Source organism: Triticum aestivum, chromosome 7A, assembly GCF_018294505.1.
Source record: "Triticum aestivum cultivar Chinese Spring chromosome 7A, IWGSC CS RefSeq v2.1, whole genome shotgun sequence".
NCBI classification, from domain to species: Eukaryota; Viridiplantae; Streptophyta; class Magnoliopsida; order Poales; family Poaceae; genus Triticum; species Triticum aestivum.
The window spans coordinates 232,665,174-232,678,102 of NC_057812.1; the positions used below are offsets into that span (position 1 = coordinate 232,665,174).

The window sequence follows — 12,929 nt, forward strand, 5'->3', positions numbered from 1 at the left end:
ATCATTGTCCTCCTCAGCTTCTTGGTTCTCATCCTCTTCTTCCATTTCCTCTTCTTCTGCCACTTCCTCCTCATCTTCAACATCTTGATTTGTAGGAGCTCTTTTTCCTCTAGTTCTTGAAGCTACAGATTTTTGTTTCCCCTTTGAATTGATGTCAATTTCAGCTTCATCTTCAGATGACTCATCATCTTGTAGTAGCTCTTCATCCAACATCCACTCATTTGGTGGCTCATCTTCAATGTATTTTGCAAGCAGTGGGTCCCTTTCCCTCTCAGAGTACTTGGAGTCCAGCCTCTTGTTGAACATCACATAAACAAGATCACAAGTCATGGCCCGCGGTGACGACCTACATGCCATTAAGTACCTTCCATTTTTTGTATCCGGCATGACTTGTGAGAGTCTTTCCTGAATGTTGCAACCTGGTAGTGATGTACTTATTTATTTGTTTGACTTGCTTGTTTGCAGCAAGATGGTGGACCGTGCATGGAACTTCTGCAAAGGACTTGAAGAAGATGGCTATTAGAATCTTGAGCTTAACTTGCAGTTCTTCGGCATGTGAAAGAAATTGGTCTGCATTTGAGAGGGTAATAACATCCCCAATTAAGCTATTCCTCAATTGCTTAGTTTCTTACCATTTTTTGTTTGCATCATGTGAATTACTAAATGGAATGTACTATTGTATTTGTGTTTTAGGTACATTCAAAGAAGAGGACCAGACTAGGCCAGAAGAAGTTGAATGATCTTGTTTATGTGATGTTCAACAAGAGGCTGGACTCCAAGTACTCTGAGAGGGAAAGGGACCCACTGCTTGCAAAATACATTGAAGATGAGCCACCAAATGAGTGGATGTTGGATGAAGAGCTACTACAAGATGATGAGTCATCTGAAGATGAAGCTGAAATTGACATCAATTCAAAGGGGAAACAAAAATCTGTAGCTTCAAGAACTAGAGGCAAAAGAGCTCGTACAAATCAAGATGTTGAAGATGAGGAGGAAGTGGCAGAAGAAGAGGAAATGGAAGAAGAGGATGAGAACCAAGAAGATGAGGAGGACAATGATGAAGACCAAGAAGTGGACATCGATCTGACTGTTGAAGATGAAGAGGATGGTGAATGACTTGAATCTTGCTTCTTACATGATCTGACTTGAATCTGTTTTTATTTTGCATGATGGTCGTGGCCTGATGGTGTCGTGCACTCTTGTTGTCACTTGTCAACTTTGTTAATGTGTCATGCACTCATTTCTGTTTTTCATTCTGTGATGGATGGATGGTAATTAGGTCATGGCTTGATGGATGTAGACTACAAAGTCTGAACTTATTTATTTGACGATGAGTGCCTATGAACCAAATATGCTGGTGGTTGTTGTTTGATATCATGATATGGTTGCCTATTTGCATAACTTTGTTCAATTCAAGTGCTTACATGGTTGCATGGTTACTACTTACATGGTTGAATATTTCCTGATGGACCAATTATTCAATTCAAGTGTCATATTGTTTTCAACTGATTAGAAATATACATAATAATATGTAATTTGCAAGTGCTTTTACAAAAGCGCTATGCAGGCGCATAGCGTCTGCAATATCACCCGCTATCCGTATTCCTTTACGCCGACTTCAATCCGCTATCACCACGCTATCCGCTATTTAAAATCTTGGTCCCAGTATACTGAGACCAGAACAACTTCTTCGTCGAGCTCTCTTCCTCGGCCCGGTAGAACTCTGCGGCATCCGACACACTGTGGGGTAGGTCTGCGAACGCTCCTAGAGAACTCCGAATTCGGGTAAGTAAAAGGAAAGTTTCCTTCACATGCTTGCTTTGCATAATGAATGCTTTACCCGCCACTATCTTCTTGACCGCCTCAAATTCCTGGAGGGCCTTTTGGGCTTCGGCCTTGGCATTTTGCACGTTCTCGAGGGCCTTTGCAAGCTCAGACCCTTGTGTCTTAGAGTCACGCTCCAAGGACTCATACTTCTTGACGAACTCCTGGAGCTCTTGTTGAACCTCGCCAACTTGGGCCTCTTGCTTCTTGCGCTCGGCACGCTCCTTGGCCGCTTTGCTTTCGGCCTCGGATAGCGCCTTTCTCAGGGCTGCCACTTCGGTCATGGCCCCTAGCAAAATTCATGACGATCCTGTGATCCGATGACAAGTTTACTTTTTCTTTATCAATAAACAGACGAGGTATCACTTACCTTTGTTCTCTTCGAGCTGCCTCTTGGTAAGGCCGAGCTCTTCCTCGGACCGCTCAAGGTCCCGCTTCAGTGCGGAGACCTCCGCCGTGTGAGCGGCAGCGGCCAGCAGTGAAGCCTACTTATTCACATAGACATATTCTGATTAGACTCATATGGTTATTATTTGATCCTTTGTTCGGCTTTTCTTCCGAACACCAAACGGAGCATCAGGGGCTACTGTCTATGCTATAACATTTTCTCATAATTTGATTACTTACCTCAAAGCCTGTTAGGAGGCTGGCACATGCTTCAATCAGTCCGCTTTTGGCGGACTGAATCTTCTTGACCACCGCACTCATGATAGTGCGGTGCTCTTCGTCAATGGAAGCGCCGCGAAGCGCTTCCAGCAAATTGTCCGATGACCCTGGATGGACAGAGGCCATCGGCACAGACTTGCTGCCCCCGGCGTTAGAGCCCATGGGAGTCTTGCCCCTCGTGCGCCCAGCGTCCGGAATGTCGCCTTGGGGCGCTTCTGGAACTGTCCCCCCTTGGTTCGGTACCCTTTGAGACAGCACCTCAACGTTGTCCGTAGGGCGGGGGGAGGAGGCGGTCGGGAGTGAATCACTATTCATCTCCGACAGGCCCAAAGACTCATCCGAAGAGGATACGTCAATATGGGCTTTGGATGGGCTGCATGATCATGTTCGGCATGATAAGAAGCAATAAAATAAAACATACCAAGAACTATTATGGTATCCAGATACTTATGACTTCGCCAGGGGCTTGTCCCTGGGTAACCACTCCTCGTCGCTAACAGCAGCCGCCGTGGAGCAGTCCGGAAGGAGAGTCCTTCCCATCTTGGACCCTTTGTCTTCCCCTGATGGGGCGGCCTTCCTTTTCTTGTCTCCCCCAGCTAGGGGGGAGAACTTTCCTCTTCCTCCTCCTTGTTTTCATGGGAGGAGGGTGTCTCGGTGTTATTGGACGATGAGTCCGATATGACCTTGCACCAGAGACCTTTCCTGGTCCCCGTGGCCTTCTTCTTAGCCTTCTTCTCCAGCGCCTCATAGGGCGCTGGAGCCAGCACCCCAGTTAAGAGAGCACTTGCTGGATCCTCGGGCAGTGGGGCCGGACAATCGATCTACTCCGCTGTTGCGACCCATTCCTGTCAAATGGCATGGAGGCTTAGATCCCCCACATGATTATATCGGGGAACGAAACATCTTATGAGATATAAAGAGCTTACCGGATTGGAAGGGCGCTTTGCGCTGAGTCCACGATCCTTGGTAAGGGAAGGAGGTACCTCGGCGGCCTTGAATAGCACCCTTCAGACGTCTTGGTGCGTCGTGTCAAAAAGCTCTCGCAGCGTCTGGTGCTTGGCTTGGTCGAACTCCCACATATTGAATGGCCGTCCTTGACACGGAAGGATCCGGCGGAAGAGCATGACCTGGACCACGTTGACGAGCTTGATTTTCTTGCTTATCATATTTCTTACGCGGTTTTGGAGTCCGGTCAGCTCCACCGATGAACCCCAGGATAGGCCCTTCTCTTTCCAGGAGGTGAGCCGCGTGGGGATGCCGGATCAAAATTCGGGGTCCGCCACCCAGTTGGCGTCGCGTGGCTCGGTGATGTAGAACCACCCCGATTACCACCCCTTCATGGTCTCCACATAGGCGCCCTCGAGCCAGGTGACATTAGGCATTTTGCCCACCATGGCGCCTCCGCACTCCGCTTGCTGGCCGACCACCACCTTCGGCTTCACGTTGAAGGTCTTCAGCCACAGGCCGAAGTGGGGCTTGATGCGGAGGAAAGCCTTGCACACGAAGATAAACGCCGAAATGTTGAGGATGAAATTGGGGGCCAGATCATGGAAGTCCAGCCCGTAGTAGAACATGAGCCCGCGGACGGACGGGTGGAGGGGAAATCCCAGCCCACGGATGAAGTGGGGGAGGAATACAACCCTCTGATGGGGTCTTGGAGTAGGGACGATCTGCCCCTCGTCTGGGAGCCGGTGCGCGATGTCTGCGGCCAGGTATCCAGCTTCTCAGAGCTTCGTAATGTTCTCCTCCGTAACGGAGGAGACCATCCACTTGCCTCCCGCTCCGGAAATGTTTGGAGTGGTTTTACAAAGAAAATGCGAACTTGGGCGCTGGAGATCGAGTGTGCAAGAATGGATGGGCAGGGATCTAAAGAAGGCGTGGGTGAAAAGGAGGAGTCCTTGTCCCTTTATAAGGGCGGAAGGAGCTATGCGCCTCCCCACCTGTCTGGTAAACTCACTTATTCCCCAAGCGCCGCAATTGATGGCATGGTTGGGTTACCCACACCCATATTGATGAGAATCCCATGATAAGGGGACACGATCTCTGCTTCGACAAGACATGCCAAGAAAACCGCCTCGCAATATGCATAGTAGCTGGTTGAGAAAAACGGTTCGCATAATGACCGGGCCATGGCGTGATGTCACGTTATTAAAAGTTGTCAGTAGATTAGATTTGTGGAAATATTATACTCTCTACGGTGGTATGTGGAATTTGTTTTGCAGAGCTGGACACGATCATCGTGTTCAAAATCTTCTATGGAGTATTCGGAGAAGGAATCCGCCTTGCAATGCCGAAGACAATCTGCGCGCCGGACTCATCGTCATTGAAGCCTGGTTCATGGGTGAGGGAGTCCTGGATTAAGGGGTCTCCGGACAACTGGACTATATCCTTTAGTCGGACTGTTGGACTATGAAGATACAAGATTGAAGACTTCGTCCCATGTCCGGATGGGACTTTCCTTGGCGTGGAAGGCAAGCTTGGCAATACGGATATGTAGATCTCCTCCCTTGTAACCGACTCTATGTAACCCTAGCCCCCTCCGGTGTCTATATAAACAGGAGGATTTAGTCCATAGGACAACATACAATCATACCATAGGCTAGCTTCTAGGGTTTAGCCTCTACGATCTCGTGGTAGATCAACTCTTGTAATACGCATATCATCAAGAACAATCAAGCAGGACATAGGGTATTACCTCCATCAAGAAGGCCCGAACCTGGGTAAACATCGTGTCCCCCGCCTCCTGTTACCATCGGCCTTAGATGCACAGTTCGGGACCCCCTACCCGAGATCCGCCGATTTTGACACCAACATTGGTGCTTTCATTGAGAGTTCCACTATGCCGTCACCATAAGGCTCGATGGCCCCTTCGATCATCGGTAATGATGCGGGCCAGGGTGAGGTTTTCCTCCCTGGACAGATCTTCGTATTCGGCTGCTTGGCACTGCGGGCCAATTCGCTTGGCCATCTGGAGCAGATCGAGAGCTACGCCCCTGGCCATCAGGTCAGGTTCGGAAACTTAAACTGCACTGCCGACATCCGCGGAGACTTGATGTTCGACGGATTCGAGCCCATGTTAGGTGCGCCACACGATCACGACGAGCATGATTTAGCTCTGCCGTCGGACAGTGTTCGGGAAATCACACCTATAACTACTCTGGCCTTCAATCTGGAACAAATTGTGCCATCCTAGAACTGAGGGATAGACCCCGCTGAAAGATCGTGGATGTCGCCTAGAGGGGGGTGGATAGGCGTTTTAAAATAATTATGATTTAGGCTTGAACAAATGCGGAATAAACCTAGCGGTTAATTTTTCAAGCACAAAACCTAAAACAACTAGGTTCACCTATGTGCACCAACAACTTATGCTAAGCAAGATAAGCAACTATGTGATAGCAAGATATATGACAAGAAACAATACGGCTATCACAAAGTAAAGTGCATAAGTAAAGGGGCTTGGGTAAGAGATAATCGAGGCACGCGGAGACGATGATGTATCCCGAAGTTCACACCCTTGCGGATGCTAATCTCTGTTTGGAGCGGTGTGGAGGCACAATGCTCCCCACGAAGCCACTAGGGCCACCGTAATCTCCTCACGCCCTCGCACAATGCAAGATGTCGTGATTCCACTAAGGGACCCTTGAGGGCGGTCACCGAACCCGTACAAATGGCAACCCTTGGGGGCGGTCACCGAACCCGTACACTTTGGCAACCCTTGGGGGCGGTCACCGGTACCCGTCAAATTGCTCGGGGCGATCTCCACAACCTAATTGGAGACTCCGACGCTTGCCCAGAGCTTTACACCACAATGATTGAGCTCCGAACACCACACTACAAAAAAATACACTTCCGTGATGATACGTGTTTGTCATAGTAGGTCGCGTTTTTTGTCATGCATGTACATCCATGACAAATTTATGACAGAATTAAGATAGTCATACCTGTGATGTCGTAGAAGTGTTCCATGACATTACCAAAAAATTATCATCACGGAAGTGTCCACTTCCATGATGATAAATCGCGCGTCACATAAGTGCTTTCGTCAAGGGTGACCGACACGTGGCATCCACCGGAAGGGAACGCCGTTAAGCTATCAGGTCGGGTTTTGGATCCGATAACCTGTTACTAGCCCCGACCAATGGGAAATTTCCACGTGTAAAATTCTTATTGGCCGGACAAAACATGTGTCAGCTCGTCAGTGGGTCAGGTAGGCGCCTATGATACGTCGACACGTGGCACGGCCCAATAGAGGCCCATTCCTGTGAAAAGGCCGGCCCGTTTGACTTGGTCAAAAGGTGGCGGGCCGGCCCATGGAAAGCCTATTAATGGCATGTTCGCATATAGCCCATTTACAGCCCGCTAACCCAAAGCCCGTTACGCCCTATCCGAATTAGGCCTAGTAGCATCATCCGGGCCATCCAATATGATTCCAGCCCGTTTTCACTTCTGGCCCATGTATGGCCCATGACATCTTTCGGCCCATATGAGGCCCTATGTAACTCTTGGCCTATTAACGGCCCGTGGTGAAACTGACCCGTAATGAATAGTGTATCACTTTACACCCATTAACGGCCCGTGGTGAAACTGGCCAGTAATGAACAATGTATCACTTTATACCCATTAACGGCCCGTTATTCCGTTGGGCCGTTTCCAGCCCATGTTATCTTTCGGCCTTCTCAGAGCCCATTTATTCCTGGGCTCATTTCCAGCATTCGTTTACTTACGGCCCGTTACTGTCATTTTCTGCTTGTGGGCCAAATTCAGCCTGTGGTTACAGTCGGCCTGTTTGTGGTCCGTTAATACGTTGGGCCATTTTCATAGCATCATCAAATACGGCCTATTAACGATGGCCCGTTACGGTCGGCCCATGAACGGACGATTCCAACTCTAGCCCGTTTATGGCCAATGCGGCCTGTTATTGGCCCATGTTTGGCCAATCGATCATACGGCCCGTATAAGGCCCATTGATGATACGGCCCATAGAAGGCCCATTGTTTCTACGGCCCGTAGAAGGCCTACTGTTTCTACGGCCCGTAGAAGGCCCACTATTTCTACGGCCCATAGGAGGCCCAGTGTCACTACAGTAAATATTAGCCCATGGTTATTGTGGCCTAGTTTTAAAAAATAGGTTATTGCAGCCACTAGTTAACCGCGGAAAAAGAACTGCAATGACTACAAGCAAACAAACAAACAAGACAACAAGGAAATTAATAAGCAAGCAACTAACGCTAGGCTATCACGGCTATTACACATATTACATCCACTGGGCATCAAAGTTCGCCACCAGTGCAAATATAGGGAACAAAGCAGCATATCATATACACTGGCCATCAAAATTGGCCACCAGTGCAAATAAAGCGGCAGCAAAACAAGAGCATAACTGAAACAACTTCAAAAGAGCTCAAGAAACGTTATCATGGGTATCCACCATGCTGGCAATAAGCTTAGCAAGCTGATTAGCTTTGTCTTGTTTGGCGCTAAAATCCTCCAATGCTTGCTATTGCACCAGAAAGTATGCATCTGAATGCTCCAGGGACTTCCGCAGTCCTTCCGCTTCTTGTCGCAGCATAGCTGATCGATGTCTTTCATCTTGTGGTTGAGACTCAAGAAACCAAACTGATTCAGACAGTGAGTTTGAATAGCTTGTGCAAGCGGTAGTGGCCAGTAACTCCAACACTAAACCAAGACAAGATGTGTCACTATCCTAAACCTTATCTGCATTACTTCCTTTACCGTTGCTTAATAAGGCACTCTTCCCCAATATTCTGTCAGCATTCTAAAAGAAGAAACAAGCAGACACATAACAAGTTTAGCATGTACTAGTATATGAAACTTATTTCGGTGAACCAGTTCATTAGTAAGGTGGACAGGATTAAACTACCAAGTCTTCTATTGCCAAGTACTAGTACATAATAAAAGCATCAAACAAACATATATCGATGTCCTATGGTAGCAATGGAATCTTAAATTAGAACAATTGTTCTTCAGGTTTAGGCACTTGTTCTACATGAACAAAGTACAGTAAGATGCAAGAATATAATACTTAAAAATAGAAAATGAGCTCATAGACCTTAGCACATTCTTGGTTCGGGACCAGTATAGAACAAGGCGTTCCCAGTCATCGTCCAGTAAATGTGTCTCAGGAGAACGTAAGGGAATTTTATGAGTTTCTTTGCCGGTGAAGTACGTTTTCTTCAGGTAATTCCGATACTCCCACCAAGCATTCTTGAAGATAGTAGAGGTATTAGCACAGCTTACCTCATCCTGAGTTTCCAAATCGGTCCTTCTCTATAGAGAAAAATGGGAAAATTTGATGTATTATAACCATCATGGAGGTAGGATGTATGGGACGAAGCAAAGTAATTGCCATGAATAACATTACTTACCCATAACTCCTGGACAAACACCTGCAACTGGCATTTTCCTTCATCTTCAGTATAATATTTCCAAGATGGGAAGATACGCACATACGATTTAACAACATCTAATGTGACAGATGCTAAACTATGACTAGCTGGTTGTGCTTCCTCCACAGGAATAGGCGTACTAACTGGTGGAGTTGGGGTTCGCCGTGATAGTACTGGCCCTTTGGGCACTGGAGCTGCCTTACTAACTGCTCTTGTTTGGGAGCTCTGTGGTGGAGATGGTGCTGTGTCAACGGGAACTGGGTTACTATCAGCTGGGGTTGGGGTTAGATTGGGTGAAGCTGGTTCTCTGTCCATCGTAGTAGGGGTACAATCTGTGAGAGTTTGGGTTATGTGTGGTAGGGCTGGTTCTTGTGCATGTACAATCGGGGTGCTATGTCCACCAAGAGGTAGCACTGTTTTATTTGAAGACCGTGTTTTTAGTCCGCTAGATACTGACATCACCCGCTCTAATTCAAATGGCTGATAAACAGGAAACATAGTTGAATGAACAGACATTGTATGAGAGACAGATGCAATAGATAGTGTGGAAAAAAGAGGGCATGAAATAGTTGACATTTATATTGTTTAACTAAAACGGATAGCATGACATAATTTCACATATATGATGTCTATCTAAACTGGATAGCATAGCATAACATAATTCAAAGATATGATGAATAACTAAAGAGGATCGCATGACATAATTCACCTACATGTTATCTAAGTAATCAGGATCACATCATTTAATTCACATATGTGATTTATATGCTAAACAGAGGGCATTCGATATGATGTCTGAACTAAGAACATGGTGTTGAATATTGTGTATATGATGTCTTAACTATGCAATGCAAGACACCGTATGCATGATATGAGCAGTATAACTGTGCCAAGTTAGAGCATACACCTCAGTGGGGGAATAGGACTGGTCATCTGTCTCTGAATCCATCTCTGAGGAGCTATCGGGACCCAACAAGAGATCTGCTTCGACATGTAGCACTATCTGCTCTGAAGGCCTTGTTTCCACTCTAGATTTTTCCATCTCCCACCCAAATGGCTGATTCACAGGAAGAGTAGTTCAATGTACAAACATTGTTGACAAATGGAAATGTAATGAAGAAAACGATGGGCAAGATATCATTCAAATATATGATGCCTGGTTAAACAGGATGGCATTGCACATTTCACATATATTATGGCTGGCTAAAAGACATGAGACTGCATAATTCCCATATATGATATAGAAACTAAACAGGTGGCATTACAGAACAAGTCTAAACTAAGCAGATAACATATATGATGTCAAAAATAGGCACTGCAAGGAAACATATGCATGATATGACTAACATCATCATGCCAAGCTAGAGCAAACACCTTGGGGGGTAAATAGGAGTGGTCAGCGGCGTCCGAATCTGCCTCAGAACAGATATCTTCCTCTGGATTACAATCTGGAGAGGGGTGGGGAGGGTTTGCCATTGAACCCACCATGGAGCGATGTCTGCATGACATTGTATTGCCGCGCAAAACTCTTCTCTTTTTCTCTACATGTTCAGCATGACTGTGTACAATATCTGACATGCATACAAAAAAATATGGTGAGATTATGTAAGGAGAGCATGCAGAAATTTGGAGTGATGGTAACAACCAGTGGATCGATGTTTTTCCGTTGAACCAAAATAGCCCTAATGGATCGACGTGAATGTATAGTAATAAGTGATGCAACAAATGTACAACCTCTTTGCTGTAGCCGTGTCGACCTCAGCATCATTGGGTTGGTCGCTGAAGCAGTTGAGGCATAGGTAGCTGTCGGAGGTGTGGAGGAAGATCTGAGGAATCTGTAGACGGCGTCCAGGGCACTGCTTTGTTGTGATGGATCATTCTGCCGTTGGAGCAGCTCCGGTGAGCCGTAAGACATCAAGGCTGAAGCAGCACAAGACAGACATTGCCAGTCTCAAGTGGGATTAGATGATGTAAAATGGATGTAAAATTAACATCACCAAAAACCACCTGACTACAACAGATGAGGTAAAAACTGTTGACTCTGAACTTAACTGTCGAAACAGAAATTTTCTGTGGAATCTGAATGCTACTGTCGAAACTGAATGCAATGGTAGCAGAGAGGCACTTGACATGTAGTTTAGGGAGGGCCTGCAGTTCATCTTCAACCTACACCCCCCCTGAGCCGCCAGCCACCACCGACCGAACCGCCGGCCCCAGCGCCGCCTCACCGCCTCGAAACAACTCGCCACCGCCGCCCCGGCCAGCCCTCTAGGCCCCCCACCCTGAACCCTAAGATAGATAGTGTTGTACCTCTCTGGCGAGCCCCCTTCCCCGCTGCGGGTGGTTCTTCCTTAACTCCGGCAAGCTCCCCCAACCCCTGAAAATCAACTGACCCAAAAGTCAATTCAGTCGACTGAAGTGTGGCTTAATCAGAGCAGAGCAGCAGCACGAGCGAGGGGGAGAGCAGCAGCAGCAGCTGGGCGAGCGATTGATCGAGAGCCAGAGCAGCAGCAGCAGATCCGGCTGGTATGGACGCCACCGCCGAAGAGGCCTCGCACTAGAGGAGAGCCATCATGGAGATGTCGCCCGCGGCGCCGACTTCAAGGTCGCCGCTCCATGGGGGTGTGGGATGGAGCACCGTTGGCGCCGGGAGGTCGAGTTAAGGAGAAGGTGCAATGCGATGAGTGTACAACCTCTTTGGTGGCGCCGAGTAGGCCTCGGCTTCGTCCGAGCAGTTGGTGAGGATGTTGCGGTTCCGGTGGAGTAGGTTAAGGCAGCGCTGTGGGGATGGAGCAGTCGCGATAGACGAGGTGATCGTTGGAGCAGCTCCTTGGAGGTGGAGGACGGGGCGGCTGAACCGGCAGGACGACGAGATGGACGACGGATCCTCATCCGGGGAGGTGGACGAGGGACGTCGAGCTGTTGCAGTGGACGACATCGTCGGGGAAGAGGCTCCGGCTGGGCAGCGGTGACGTGGCAGACGGAGGAGGGTGGGGTTCCGCGGCTGGAGTGGAGAGGTTATGGTGGCCTGGGATTTCGAATGGCGAAAAGGGGCGATGGGAGGGGGTGAAGCATGACTTAGGAATGCGCTTGTCCAAAATGTAGGGTGTGTTACGAAAGTACCCCCCACCGATTTGAACTAGCGGCCCTTTCGCCTCAGGGTTAGAAGGGGGATTTTGCGTGTCGGGATTTGGTAGCTGGAGGGAGTTTTCGCGCGCGTTGTAATTTCGGGATAGCAAGGCGCGGGTTGTGAAGGCGCCAGTTTTGGGAGCACAATATCTGAATTTTCGGGATATAACAAGATGCGGGTTGAATTTTAGGGACAAGCCTAAGGTGTAGTAATATTGTACTTGTACGTACCAAATCAATTCGCACTTCTCTCAACCAAAAAGAAAACGAAAAAATAAAACTATTCACACCACACAAAGAGAGAGTCTTGCCCCGTTTTACTATACAAATGCTATTCAAAGCTACTCCGTCCTTCCATCTATATAGGGCCTAATGTGTTTTTCGATGCTAACTTTGACCAAATATTAGAGCAATGATATATGACATGCAACTTACACAAAGCACACCGTTACATTCATCTGTGAAAGGTTCTTTCAATTATATAATCTTCACATTGTGCATGTCATGTACTATTAATCTTGTCAATACTCAAAGGCAGTCTTAAAAATCTCATTACGCCCTATATAGATGGAAGGAGGGAGTATGAATCCATGTTATGTCCGATTAAATTTTTTCGCTTGCTGTATAATGCATGTAACCTACTCATACCAACATTTTAGTGCATTCCAAATGTCTATACTACCGCTGCAATTCGAACTAAATTTGAATTCGTTTCTCTATTTCAATAAGAATCTACAATCATGATTGTTGCCAACTTCAACCATCATAGTTTCCTTGCTATCCGCCAGATATAAATCAGACGGCCTATAATGCAGGATGGCAGGCACACCATCATCAACAACTCCATTTTTTATAAGAGTAGAGATAAAATATATTAAATGTAGTATACCATGTTCATAACCA

At 47.3% G+C, this 12,929-nt stretch overlaps 1 protein-coding gene across 1 annotated transcript; it reads left to right on the forward strand.

Annotated features, from left to right (window-relative positions):
- The first annotated feature begins 385 nt into the window (after positions 1–385).
- On the forward strand, positions 386–1,370 carry LOC123153273 (probable ATP-dependent RNA helicase ddx56). Its single transcript, XM_044572472.1, has 3 exons — positions 386–392; positions 466–584; positions 694–1,370. The coding sequence occupies exons 1-3, from the start codon at positions 386–388 to the stop codon at positions 1,114–1,116; spliced, it is 549 nt and encodes a 182-aa protein (XP_044428407.1). The 3' UTR covers positions 1,117–1,370.
- The last annotated feature ends 11,559 nt before the right edge of the window (positions 1,371–12,929 follow it).

Coding starts and splice junctions, on each gene's coding strand:
- LOC123153273 (XM_044572472.1), top strand. Junction 585..693: donor ATTGGTCTGCATTTGAGAGG/GTAATAACATCC, acceptor TTTGTGTTTTAG/GTACATTCAAAGAAGAGGAC.